Genomic DNA, 12,980 nt, shown 5'->3' with positions numbered 1-12,980 from the left:
TGTGGTTTCAGTTTCAATCCCACTCTGAGCACCTTGGGCAAATTTATTGTTTCAGAATAGAACAATCCACAAGTAGAAAGTTGAGGTCATTCGTACATTTCTAGAGTTGCATTGACACAATAAAACATTTAAATTTTATAAATATAAACAAACATACATTTGTTTTTATTGGAAGCATCAAAATGTGTATTGTACAATACAAACAAAGAGTGATATTTTTTTGAACGCATTATTTGATTTACTCATTATTTTTGCTATTTTAACCACAATACTGTATTTGAAAAAATATCACCTCTTTTGTTTGTGTCGTACTCAAATTTTAATTATTGTTTATTTTGATTTTTGTTTTGGCACCCTCAGAAATAAAAGCAACTACTTCAGGTGATCTCATGTACCTCTCCTGGAGTCCAAGTATAGTCAGCCCATTGAACTTATTCACAGTAGCTATTGGAAAACAGGTCCTGTGTACCTGCAGTAAGGAAATCATGAAAAAGAGCAACTTCTTTCTTTGATCTGCACAATTCACATGAGTGATATTAAAATATCTGACTTTAACCTCAGTGTGTAAGTGGGGTTTGTTGAGGTGGGTTACAGTTAAGATGAAGAAAAGGATTGGATATGACTATTCAACAACCTAACTCTCAATATAACCCTAATCATTAATTTTTGCACATTAATAGATAAACTGATGCCTTGTGTATTTAGGATTGCTGATACTAAAGTAGCTGTTTGTTTGCATTGCTTCCAGGCTTTTGTTTGTGCCTGTTGTTAATTAATGGCAGTATTGGAGGTATAGATTTCTTAGATAAGTTATTGTTAATATAATCACAATTTTTGGATTAACTTCTTTACATATGAAATAGTTTGTGGTATGAAGATTGCTTCCTCAACCACATAGTTCTGGGTTCAGTCTCACTGCGTGGCACCTTGAACAAGTGTTTTCTACTATAGCCTTGGGCTGACCAAAGCCTTGTGAGTGGATTTGGTAGACAGGAAGTAGAAGATCATTGTACGTGTGTTTGTGTGTGTGTGTGTATGTGTGTGTGTTTGTTTCTGTGTTTCTCCCACCACCATCACTTGACAACAGGTGTTGGTGTGTTTACATCCCTGTATCTTAGCGGTTTGGCAAAAGTGACCAACAGAATAAGTACCAGACTTTTAAAAGAAGTACTGAAGTTGATTCATTTGACTAAAATTCTTGAAAGCAGCACCCCAGCATGGCTCTAGTGTAAGGACTGAGACAAATAAAAGTTTAAGAGATAAAAGAATGCTCTTACTCTCTAGGCCACTGACTTATATTACATTTTTAGGTTATTGAAATACACTTTACATTAAAGACCAGTGTCTTTCTTCAAGATTACAAAATTACATCCTTTACATATAATAAACATTATTGTGTGGAAATATATTAAAATGGGAAGAAGTAGGGAGATAATTCTCAGGGTATTACTGTATATCATAAATGAAATGTCTCAAAATTGAGATAAGAGATTACATGCTGTTTAAAATGTTCAATGATGATGATGCATTTATATTGTTATATAAAGAAATGACCAAAAATTATATGCATACATAAAGAAATATTTTATAGTCAATAATTCTTAGAGTTAGTAATTACTGACAAGTCTAGCCATAGATTTGTATTTTATATGAAAATAACTGCAGCCATTAGTCATCAATTTCTTCCTCGTATGCAATGTGCAGAAAGGGTAAAAAAAAAAACGCAAATTTCCATGATTTATTTCTGGAAAACTTTATATATATAGAAAACAGAAAGCAAAGAATAAATGTGAATTGAAGCTAAAGAGAAAGAAAAGGATTGGATTTCTTCATATCCTGATGATTTCCTTAGTAATATCCGGAATCTAATTTTAGCAATTAACAAGCAGTTGTTATTATTTAATTACACTCAAAAATTATATTTGAGAAGTCAAAAACATTTATTCTTGGTTATATAATTTTTTTAACATGAAAAACATTAGACATGATTTCTATTTCCAAAGAAGAATGTAAAGTTTATGTAGTACATACTAATAATTAGTGTGAACATTTGCGGGTTTGTGTGAGATTAATGTTTCGTCTTTCTTAACTTTGTGTTCAAATTCTGCATATGCCAAATGTACCTTTTGTCTCTTCATGGTTGATAAGAAATGACAAGGCACAGGCATGGCTGTGTGATTAAGAAGCTTGTTTTGCAACCATGTGATTTTGGGTTCAGTCCTACTGCACATCACCTTGGGCAAGTGTCTTCTACTACCACTCTGGGCCAACAAATACTTTGTGATTGAATTTGGTAGATGGAAACTGTATAGAAGCCTATCATATATAATCATATATATATATGTATATAAGAGCACCATCCGAGCGTGATCATTGCCAGAGCGGCTAACTGGCTTCCGTGCCGGTGGCACGTAAAAGGGCACCATTTGAGCGTAATCATTACCAGCGTTGCCGGTGGCATGTGTAAAAAAGATTCGAGCGAGGTCATTGCTAGTACTGCCTGACTGGCCCCTGTGCCGGTGGCATGTAAAAAGCACCCACTACACTCTCGGAGTGGTTGACGTTAGGAAGGGCATCCAGCTGTAGAAACTCTGCCAGATCAAGATTGGAGCCTGGTGTAGCCATCTGGTTCGCCAGCCCTCAGTCAAAATCATCCAACCCATGCTAGAATGGAAAGCAGACGTTAAATGATGATATATATATATATATATATAGAGAGAGATAGATATATGTGTTTATCCTCAACCATTACTGGAGTTGATTAGTTTCACTAAACCCTTCAAGGCAGATGCTCCAGCATGTGATATAAAATATGAATAAATAAACTCTGTCTGATACTAAACTGAGATATTGCATTGAAGAATGTAAGCTTTTACAATGATGACACACAGAATAACTACGAACTTCCCTCTACTCACTAGTCTTGATTATAGTAGTTAGATAAAATTCTAGTGGAAACTTACTGAAAGGTAATCTTGTTTCTTTTACTTTATTACAGAATCTATTTCTGAGTTTATGATATACGACCTTTAACTGCTTTGCTAAGTTGAATATTACAAATTATTCCAAGTTAGGGAAAAAGCAAAGGATATAAAATTGTCTAATATTCTGCTCAAACCAGAAACTTGCTTAAACTTGTCTTTTACCTTCCCAATTAAATTAACAATTAGGAAGAACAAACAATGACTAATATCTTTGTTTAGATTCCGGAATAATCTTTTGCTTTTAACAATATCATGTTCTTGTTACTTTAGTCATAGTTGTGTTGACCGAATAAATTTCATGCCTATACTTAGTGTTAGGTAGTACTTGAGAATTCCATGTGGAATTTTAGCTTACCTATTTCTTTACTACCCACAAGGAGCTAAACACAGCGAGGACAAACAAGGACAGACAAACGGATTAAGTCAACATCAATGGAAATTGTAGCTGTGATACCAGTGCTGGTGGCACGTAAGAGAACCATCCGAACGTGGCCGTTGCCAGCGCCGCCCCGACTGGCCTCCGTGCCGGTGGCACATAAAAAGCACCATCCGATCGTGGCCGTTGCCAGCCTCGCCTGGCACCTGTGCCAGTGGCACGTAAAAAGCACCCTCTACACTCACGGAGTGGTTGGTGTTAGGAAGGGCATCCAGCTGTAGAAACATTGCCAGATCAGACTGGGCCTGGTGCAGCCTTCTGGCTTCCTGGACCCCAGTTGAACCGTCCGACCCATGCTACCATGGAAAGCGGACGCTAAACGATGAAAATGATGATGATGATATCGACCCCAGTGCGTAACTGGTACTTATTTAATCGACCCCGAAAGCATGAAAGGCAAAGTCGACCTCGGCGGAATTTGAACTCAGAACTTAACAGCAGACGAAATACGACTACGCATTTCGCCCAGCATGCTAACGTTTCTGCCAGTTTACCTTTTATCCTTTATGTTTTAATTGTTTCAGTTATGAGACTGTGACCATGTTGGGGCACTACCCTTGAAGAGTTACTAGTTGAATGAGGTGACCCCAATATTCTTTTATTGTTTAAATCTGCCGGTCAAAGTGAAAAGATCCTTCTTTTATTTTTTAAAGCCTGGTACTTATTCTATCAGTCTGTTTTGCCAAACTGCTAAGTAGTGGGGACATAAACAAGCCATCACCAGTTGTCAAGGGGTGGTAGTGGGACAAAGCGACAAGAGCGAGAGAGAAAGTATATATATATATATATATATATATACACACAGAGTATATATAGTTTGAAGGCTTCGAATGCCCCGTCCATGGTTTTTGTATCGTCTTCTAAATGTTATGCGTTCTTGTCCCAGATTGTATTTATATATATATATATATATATATAACATATTACAATACTTTTACAAAACAAATATAAGAGAGTGGTCAATTTGGCGCGCTATATATATATATATATATATATTATCATATCTTACTTATATAGCAGCTTGGGCAAGTGTCTTGGTCTTGTGAGTGGAGTTGGTAGGCGGTCTGTGTTTGTCCCCACTACCATCGCATGACAACCGATGTTGGTGTCTTTACGTCCACGTAACTTAGTGGTTCAGCAAAAGAGACCCATACAATAAGTACGAGGCTTACAAAGAATAAGTTCTGGGATCGATTTCTTAGACTAAAAGTGGTGCTCCAGCATGGCCGCAGTCAAGTGACTGAAACAAATAAAAGAATTTTTTTAAAAAGGGAATTATAAAATGGATGTGGTAGGTTGGGGGTATCATTTGATAAAATGAGAAAGGTGCAAGAGCTATAGTGTGAGGGGAAACATAGTGGCATAGAGAGTGTGACTGATATCAGGGAAGAGGAGGACAGAGTTGTGTAAGCGACAAATATGGAGTGGCAGTGGGATAGTAACATTAATACTGTTGTCATTCAGGGATATACACGCGCGTGCTTTCAATATCTTTCTCTCTCGCTCGTGTCTCTTTCTCTCTGCCTCTCACTCCCTTTCACTTTGTCTCTCACTTTCCGTTTGTTAGTCTTTCCCCCCCCCCACATACATACACACACTCGCAAATTTCTAGATAAGTATTGGACAGCGTTTAAACCGAAATTATCCGGAAATAACCGAAGTATTCCGTTTCTGCCATTTGTGAACAGTTCATAAAGAAGTTATCGTCTGCTAAATATTTAGTTCACTTTTCTTTTTGTCTCTCAGTCTGTTTCACTCTGTCTTTCTCCCTCTGTTAGTCTGTCTCTCTCTATCTCCCTCCCTCTCTCTCATACACACATACACACACTCACACATTTCTAGACAGGTATTGGACAGCGTTTAAACCGAAATTATCCGGAAATAACCGAAGTATTCCGTTTTTTCCATTTGTGAAAAGTTGATAAAGAAGTTATCGTCTGCTAAATACTTTGTTCACTTTTCTTTCCATGAAGACCACGTTTCAAGTCAACATTGAAGGTGAAGTAGCTTATTAATTTCGTTTTTATTATTTACAAAATTATAATCACTCATTCATCTATCACAAAGATTGAAAGACAGATTTCTAAAGGGGATTTTGCTATCATTTAGAATCTTATCCCTTTTGGTGTTGTAATTTTCCGTCACCTTCTGTTCACAAAACTATCTAAAGTTTGAATTGAAGATAAAGTCCCTTACTGAATTTATTGAAAAATATTCAACAATTACATTAATTTATTAATTCAGTCCTTTAATAAAGTCATGGGTGATGGTAACTGTATGTCCAGAGCTGTGTCACTCTTGCTCAAAAACAACAGAAATTACCAAATTCTTCAGGAAGAGTCTGTACGATACATATGCAATAATTGGAAGTATTTTCGTTCTTTTATTCCTAATGGTAAAATGCAGGAATGTGTCATATGAAATTGTCACCCATAATTATGACCCTAGTATCGATCTGTTTTAGGGTTAGGGGTGGGGGAAAGGGTATCTTTTTTTTCTTCAGAAATGTAAATAAACCCAATCTGTTTCTTAAATGAGGGACATATTCATATGGCACATAATGTTTTCACCTCAATAGACGTCATTGATTGGTTGAAATTGCGGAAATTGAAGAAAAAACAACAACAAATATCTTACAAACTATAGAATTTTCTCAATAAAGCCAAGAGAAAAAGATGTTTTATAAACACATTCTACCAGTATACGAAGTTTAAAAGTGTTTAGTTACATGGAAATTATTTTTAAAAACTGCCGTTCAAACCGAAAAGATCTGCAGGAATACCAAACGTACATGAGTAGGGATGGAGCATACAGCGGTAATGTTGAATTAGCTGCCATTAGTGAATTGTACAATGTTGCAATTTAGGTTCATCACAAAAATGATGAAATTATTCTTTCTCTGTTCACTGTTTGCAGTCGGAAAGTTACAGAAAGGAAGGTTTTAGTATTATATAATGGCGAACTTGATAACGGCCACTACGATGCTCTCTTTCCCATAAACAATCATAAGCATGAAAGAAATGTTGAAGGAAATGAAACATCACAAGACAGTGAAAAAGACAAAAGAATGAGAATTCAAACACTTAATATGAAAATTGTAGAAGAGAGCAAAAACCACCGGAAAGTTTGGTTGCAAAAAATGAAGGAATATGAGAGGAGGACAAGAGAAAAAAAAAATAATAAAGATAGGGAAATAAGATTGCAGAGAAAGAAGGAAAATTACTGAAATAAAAAAGATGAAGAAATACAATTGCAGATAGGAGAGAAAAAGGTAGACTAAATAGAAAACAAGAGAGTGTAAGTGACCAAAAAATATGACTAAAAAGAAGAAAGCGTTTCAGAGAATATCAACAGAAAAAGTATAGACGATTTCAGAGGCAAGGTGTAGCATTTAATTATGTTCCTGATTGTAATTATGCATCTGAAAAACTTGTCTCCCTGGGCTCTATGTGCAAAACATGTGAAAAGTGTGGTGCTAGGAAGTGGGACAAGGAATTATTAGGTAAGTGTTGTTCTAAAGGTAAAGTTCATTTACCAATAATTGAGCCTCCAGAACTTATAAAACATATTTTGGGTGTCGCTTCAGAATCAAAATACTTTCTTAAAAATATTCAAGCATATAATTGTGCTTTTCAAATGACATCATTTGGGGCAAAAATTATTAGGGAAAGTGGGTTTATGCCGACTTTTAAAGTGCAAGGAAAAATTTATCACAGAATTGGCTCTCTTAAGCCTTTACAGAATAAAGATCCACAATTTTTAGAAATATATTTTATAGGTGACATTCAAAGGGAAGCACAGAATTGCAACAAGAATTGTCCAGGTACAAGAATAGAAATTATTTGTAAGCTGTGAGAAATGCTTCAGGAAAAGAATTCTTATGTGAGAAGCTTTCAGTATGCTTTAGAGCAGTGCTACTCAAAGTGGTGGTCTGCAGATTGGTGCTGGTCCACAAGCCATCAGCTGCCGGTGTGTGGTGAGTTTCCAGAAAAGAAAGAAACACAGCATAATTTCAGTAATTTCTCCTTATGAACTGCAGTAAACAACTTGTCAGCTGCCCGGTGGAGTGTGGTATTCACTGACTGTGGTAGAGATTGTGTAAGTAAATATATATTTGTGTTATGATAATATATTTACCATAGCTTACGACATGATAAACTGACAAAGAAGAAGCGGGCTCACTTTTCACATCAGTAAAGATTAAGATAATAAAATGTTTATGTAATATTGTATTATTTGTTTACAAAATAAATATAAGATAAAAAAAATTGTCAACTTTTATTATATTCATTATATATATTAATAAATCTCCGAACGAGATAACACAAGGGCACTGAAATTGTGTCTAAGGCCAGCTGGAGACGTCGATCTCCTGGGGCTAAAAGCGTCAGTAACACCCCACCCCAGTGGCTAGCCACATTCAGATGGCTAGTACACTTTACATTATATATATTGTTTCTGGTATAAAGTAATATTACTAGTCCCTGGCACATTGGAAAAATAAAACTGCTGGTACACCACATCAGACAGTTTGAGAAGCACTGCTTAAAAATATACTTCAGCTGCAGACTTTCAAGTTGTCATTGATGCAGACAAAAGATCAGCAGAACATGTCCGTCGATTCAATGTTCCTGAGTGTAATGAAATGGCTATTATTATGGTTAGAGAACAACATGGTAAATGAGATATTGTTTTGAAATACTTGACAGTTCCATGTCAAACTGTCCAACCCATGCCGGCATGAAAAGTGGGCATTAAACGATGATGATGATGCTGCTGATGATGATGGTCTATATATATTTATATATATATATATATATATATATATATATACACACACACATCAGGCTTCTTTCAGTTTCCATCTACCAAACCAACTCACAAGGCTTTGGTCAGACCGAGCCTATAGTAGAAGACATTTGCCCAGGGTGCCATGCATGGCTTCTAAGCAAACTTCTTAATCCCACAACTATGTCTGCAATTTATAGACTTTTAGTTTTTTAAGTTACTTCTCTATCTTCATCTCATTGTCTCCATGTAATATATGCTTTTGTGACATGTTGATGGTACTACAATGAAAGACTTCCTGTTAACTGCATGTTCTCCCATAGCGTTATTTTATTTTGACTTCCTCACTGTTTTCTTGGCAGAGACATTGGCATGATTTGCCATTGCCTTCCCCAACTGGATGGCCACTGGCTCGCAAGGAACTTATTCATCCTTTGACAGGTCTTGTTTTTAGTCATGCCGAGTGTCTAGACACCCTCCTCACAAGAGTAGCAAGCTACACAAGTGGGGGAGCCATCTTAGCTCCTCCTTGACCATAGAACATGCAGTTCTGCTTTACATGGTACCAGTAGCTGGTCTCATCAACCTGTGATGAGATCCCTGACCTGACCTGACTCTCATCTTAATCTACAATTATTAAAAAAATTCAATTTTTAAACAGCTTCTACTTAGGAATAATAATGTTTAAATTTTTTTTCTATTTACTGATGACAGTGCCATGTAAAAAGCACTGGTGCCACATAAAAAGCATCCAGTACACTCTGTCAAGTGGTTGCATTAGTAAGGGGCATCAAGCTGTAGAAACTGTGCCAAAACAGACTATAGAATCTGGTGTAGCCCCTGGCTTTACTAACTCCTGTCAAACTATGCAACTCATGACAGCAAAGAAAACATGTTACATGATGATGATGACCGGTATCTTTTCAGGTAGAGTTAAAAATAAAAATATCAATAAAAATGAGAACTCGGAAATATAGTACTTTTTATGTTCTTGAAAATTCAGATTTATTCTGATCAAAACAGCAATAAATGTATAACTAAATCTATACTACAGACATGAGGATATTCTATGGGGGACATATACTTTCAGCTGACTTGTATCAAATGGAAAGCAAAAAGACCACATCCATCCCAAAGACCAGTGATGAGCCAAAATACAGAGATGAAGAGACAATATACTATACAGAGCAGGAGTATTTGAAGAGCCTGCAATGGAACTTCATTCATTTATCTAGATAAATCTATCGTATGTCACCTTAACCAGTATTGTTAAAATGCAGCAAGGACAATGGTAGTATATGGTATGCTCTAATGAAGGATTGGTATTCATATGACATCATGTAAAGTCTCAAATGCTAGCAAAAGACAAACTATAAACAGAGTTACTATTGCTGTAGCTTAGTCTAGTAATACAATATTTGGGAATGAAATATGCAAATTGTACTATCCCAATGAATGAATCTGTGTTACTTGTAAAAGATAACCAAACAAAACAAAACCCCCAAAGCAACGAACCATTGTAAAGCATATTGTTTACAATTTAAACCATATTTTATGAATTGATTTTAATTTCATGAATCAAATTATTATTGTTCCATTTCTATTATTGACTAATTTCTGAATTTCTTCTTTTTCAGGCTAGAAACATGGCTTATAGAGTTGGTGGATCTGCTGTTTCCTTCTGTTGACTACTTTTACTGTCTGTTCATTCTTGTTGCTATGGTTACTCACACGCGATTGCAATATTACAAACACAATTATTGCCTTCTCTGCATAACTGGCTCCTTAGGATGTCGATGGCACCGTTATCGGCAATCAGCACGCAACAGCCGAAAGGTAAGAAACTAGGCATTTCATTCTAGAAACACTTAAATATCCTGTTTCCTGTTTCTAATTATCTGCCTTAAAACTCTTGGGGTTTTTTTTTTTTTTTTAGTAGCATTAAATTTTAAACCTTAAAAAAAAAAAACAGTGGAAAGTTAGATTTTGATATTTTTCTATGAAATTTATTTTTAAGAGATTCTAAATTATGGTAAAAATCTACAAGATTTTGTAATAAAATCATAAAAACTTATATTTTCTTTAATTGTAAAGGTGAGGCCAAGCAGAGTGATTTTTATGGTTGAATTCTTTTTCCTTTTTTATCAGTTAAAACTCAAATATCCAGTGTGAGCTCATTACCATTTTATTCCAGTTTTCTCAGCTTTATTCCTCAGAAAATCAAGAAAATAACAAGAAAAAAATGCATTCTGATGCACTTTGTTAATTAACTGTATGCACATCTTTGGAGAAGAATGGGTGCTGCTAGATTGACTTGTTACATGAAATTAAATCTTTCAGTGATGACACAACTCCATTCTAATTGATTAAATTTGTTAATTCTGCTTCGTTTAGTCACTTGTTTTAAACAACACCATCAAAGTAATTTATCAAAGCATTTGGAAAGAGAATTTTATTAGGCCAAAACTTTATTTGAAATTTGAAAGTTAAGATTGATTTTAGAAATTATTCATAGTTATAGTAATGAAACATATTTCATGTCGTAAAATATATTTTGCAAAACAGAAAAAAACAAAAAAAAAAAACTACTTGTTACTTGCAGTGGAAGCAGTATTACTTCAAATTAGGGATTTATTTATCATACTTAAAGTATATTTATTGCTGAAAGCTTTCTAAACTCTGATATTCATCTTGAGAAAATATCTCTTAGACATATAGTGTTAAGGTGCAGCAGGCAAAAATTGCCCATTTGTGGCATCACCTGCTGTAATATTTGTTTTTTCTTTTTTAAGAGACTATGACATGTTTATAAGAGATGCATTCTTGAGACAAATAATGCAGTTTAGAAGACTTTCATCAGTAAATATGCTTCAAGTATGACATAATGATTGTTAAAAGCAAACTTTAGGTTAGTTAAAATATGTTTGTGACATATTTCAACTTCTAAAGGCAAATTCACTGCAGTTACCATGGAGATAAAAATTCCCTCTAATGGTAAAAACACTGCCCAGTGTTGCCTTCTATCAGATTCCCAAACACAGCATTTCTAGCTCTTTAGTTGTTATCAATGGAAAATACTGAAGTTGGGTAGCTCTGGGCAAATTTAAAGTCATAGCTGAAACATAATCAACAACATTGACTGGGTTGCACTATTGGACAAGTTGAGAGAAATTAAGCAGTATCAGCACCAAGCAGTGTTTAGGCATTAGCAAACTTTAGGTTAGTTAAAATATGTTTGTGACATATTGCTAAAAATATCTTGATTTTTAGGCTTATGTGATAATTTTTAAAACTCTTTTATAAACTAGATGTCTAAACTGGGGTTACAAATGTCTATAAGAACTAACATCACATCATATTGAAACTTGAAGTAAAATTTGTTCCTTTTTGTTTATTTATAACCTTGTGAAGTTAGAATAAAAGTTGTACAGGAAAATAAGTGGGTTATTTATTAGAAAACTACTGTTTTTCATCATTACTATAATTTGTACCATATTTTAATTAGAGAATATAATTCCAAATTAACAAGAGAAAGAGGAAGAGATAAAAGTGTAAGAATGAAATTTAATTTTACATCTGTCACAAATTAGATTGTTTTTCTACTACAATGGCTTGCGAAATATATGTAAAGAGAGCTGAATTTAATGCTAGTTATTCAAGGGTGATATGATTTTTAAAAAATTTGTCCAGTGAGAATAACATTTTAGCATTACAACTTCATGGCTTTTGATAAAAAAAAAAAGTATTAAGGATTTGTTTTATAAAACAAATGACATATTTTTAAAGGACAGTATACTTTGTTTGACAGCACAATCTCAATATACACATTTGGGCACACTGTGTCTGTAACTGAAACCTTGTTTTTAACCTGAAGCTGGATATGTGGTTTATTTATTGAGAGAAAAGAAAAGAACAAACAAAAACATGAAGTATTTTTTATTTCTTTGGTTTCCACTTTTGAAATAGGTTCTTTATGTGTTTGACAGCCTTGGAAATTAATATTCATGTTGTGCCTCTAAATGTCTAAATGTGAAAAGATCACTTGGCTCTGTTACTCCGTTCATTATAGTTAATGAAACATTGACGGCTGGGCAAATAACATGCCGTATTACATACCATTTGCTAGTTTATTTGCTGTAATAGCAAAAATATTTGATCTGTTCTCCTTCCCACAACCATTAAGCTTCCTAAGTTTGATTTATTTGTTTTGGCTTCATTATAACAATTTTCAGTCTTTAGAAAACAGTTGTCTGATTCCTTTATCAAAGTGCACTCGACATTATACAATGTCACCTATATATACTTTGCGTGCAGTTTCAACCCCTGTACATACAACATTACACCCTGTCACTTATGTGTACAGTTTCACTCACTGTACACTCAATATTACAAACTCCATCAAATATCTGTACAGTTTCAGTGCCTGTATCCTCAACATTACATGCATACTTATGTGTACAGTTTCACTTACTGTACCATATACTATCACATGCATACAGTTTCAATCCCTGTATACTCCACATTACACACTCTGTCACTTATGTATACAGTTTTTCAGTTACTGTAAATTTCACATTACATTCTGTGTCACTTATGTGTACAGTTTATTAGTGACTGTACATTCCACATTACATACTCTGTCACTTACATGTACAATTTTTCCACCTTACATACTCTGTCACTTATATGTACAGTTTTTCAGTCACTGTACATTCCGCATTACATTCTGTGTCACTTATGTGTACAGTTTATTAGTGACTGTACATTCCACA

The 12,980-nt window shown here is 34.6% G+C and overlaps 1 protein-coding gene across 5 annotated transcripts in view; it reads left to right on the top strand.

The window, feature by feature from the left end:
- The window catches only part of LOC115211745 (glycerophosphodiester phosphodiesterase domain-containing protein 5), a 226,142-nt gene that overhangs the window by 72,572 nt on the left and 140,590 nt on the right, over window positions 1-12,980 (top strand). For 3 of the 5 annotated variants that reach the window (XM_036503222.1, XM_036503227.1, XM_036503221.1), the window contains exon 2: window positions 9,846-10,044. In XM_036503222.1, coding sequence (XP_036359115.1) covers window positions 9,928-10,044 — 117 coding nt within the window. In that variant the 5' untranslated portion in view covers window positions 9,846-9,927. Of the gene's footprint in view, window positions 1-5,363; window positions 5,419-9,845; window positions 10,045-12,980 lie in introns of those variants that run through there. The other 2 variants (XM_036503223.1, XM_036503226.1) reach the window with 2 other exon arrangements.

The sequence above is a fragment of the Octopus sinensis genome, linkage group LG5 (assembly GCF_006345805.1).
Source record: "Octopus sinensis linkage group LG5, ASM634580v1, whole genome shotgun sequence".
NCBI classification, from domain to species: Eukaryota; Metazoa; Mollusca; class Cephalopoda; order Octopoda; family Octopodidae; genus Octopus; species Octopus sinensis.
Note: the sequence above shows the minus strand (reverse complement) of the source record. Positions and strands in the feature narration are given on the sequence as shown.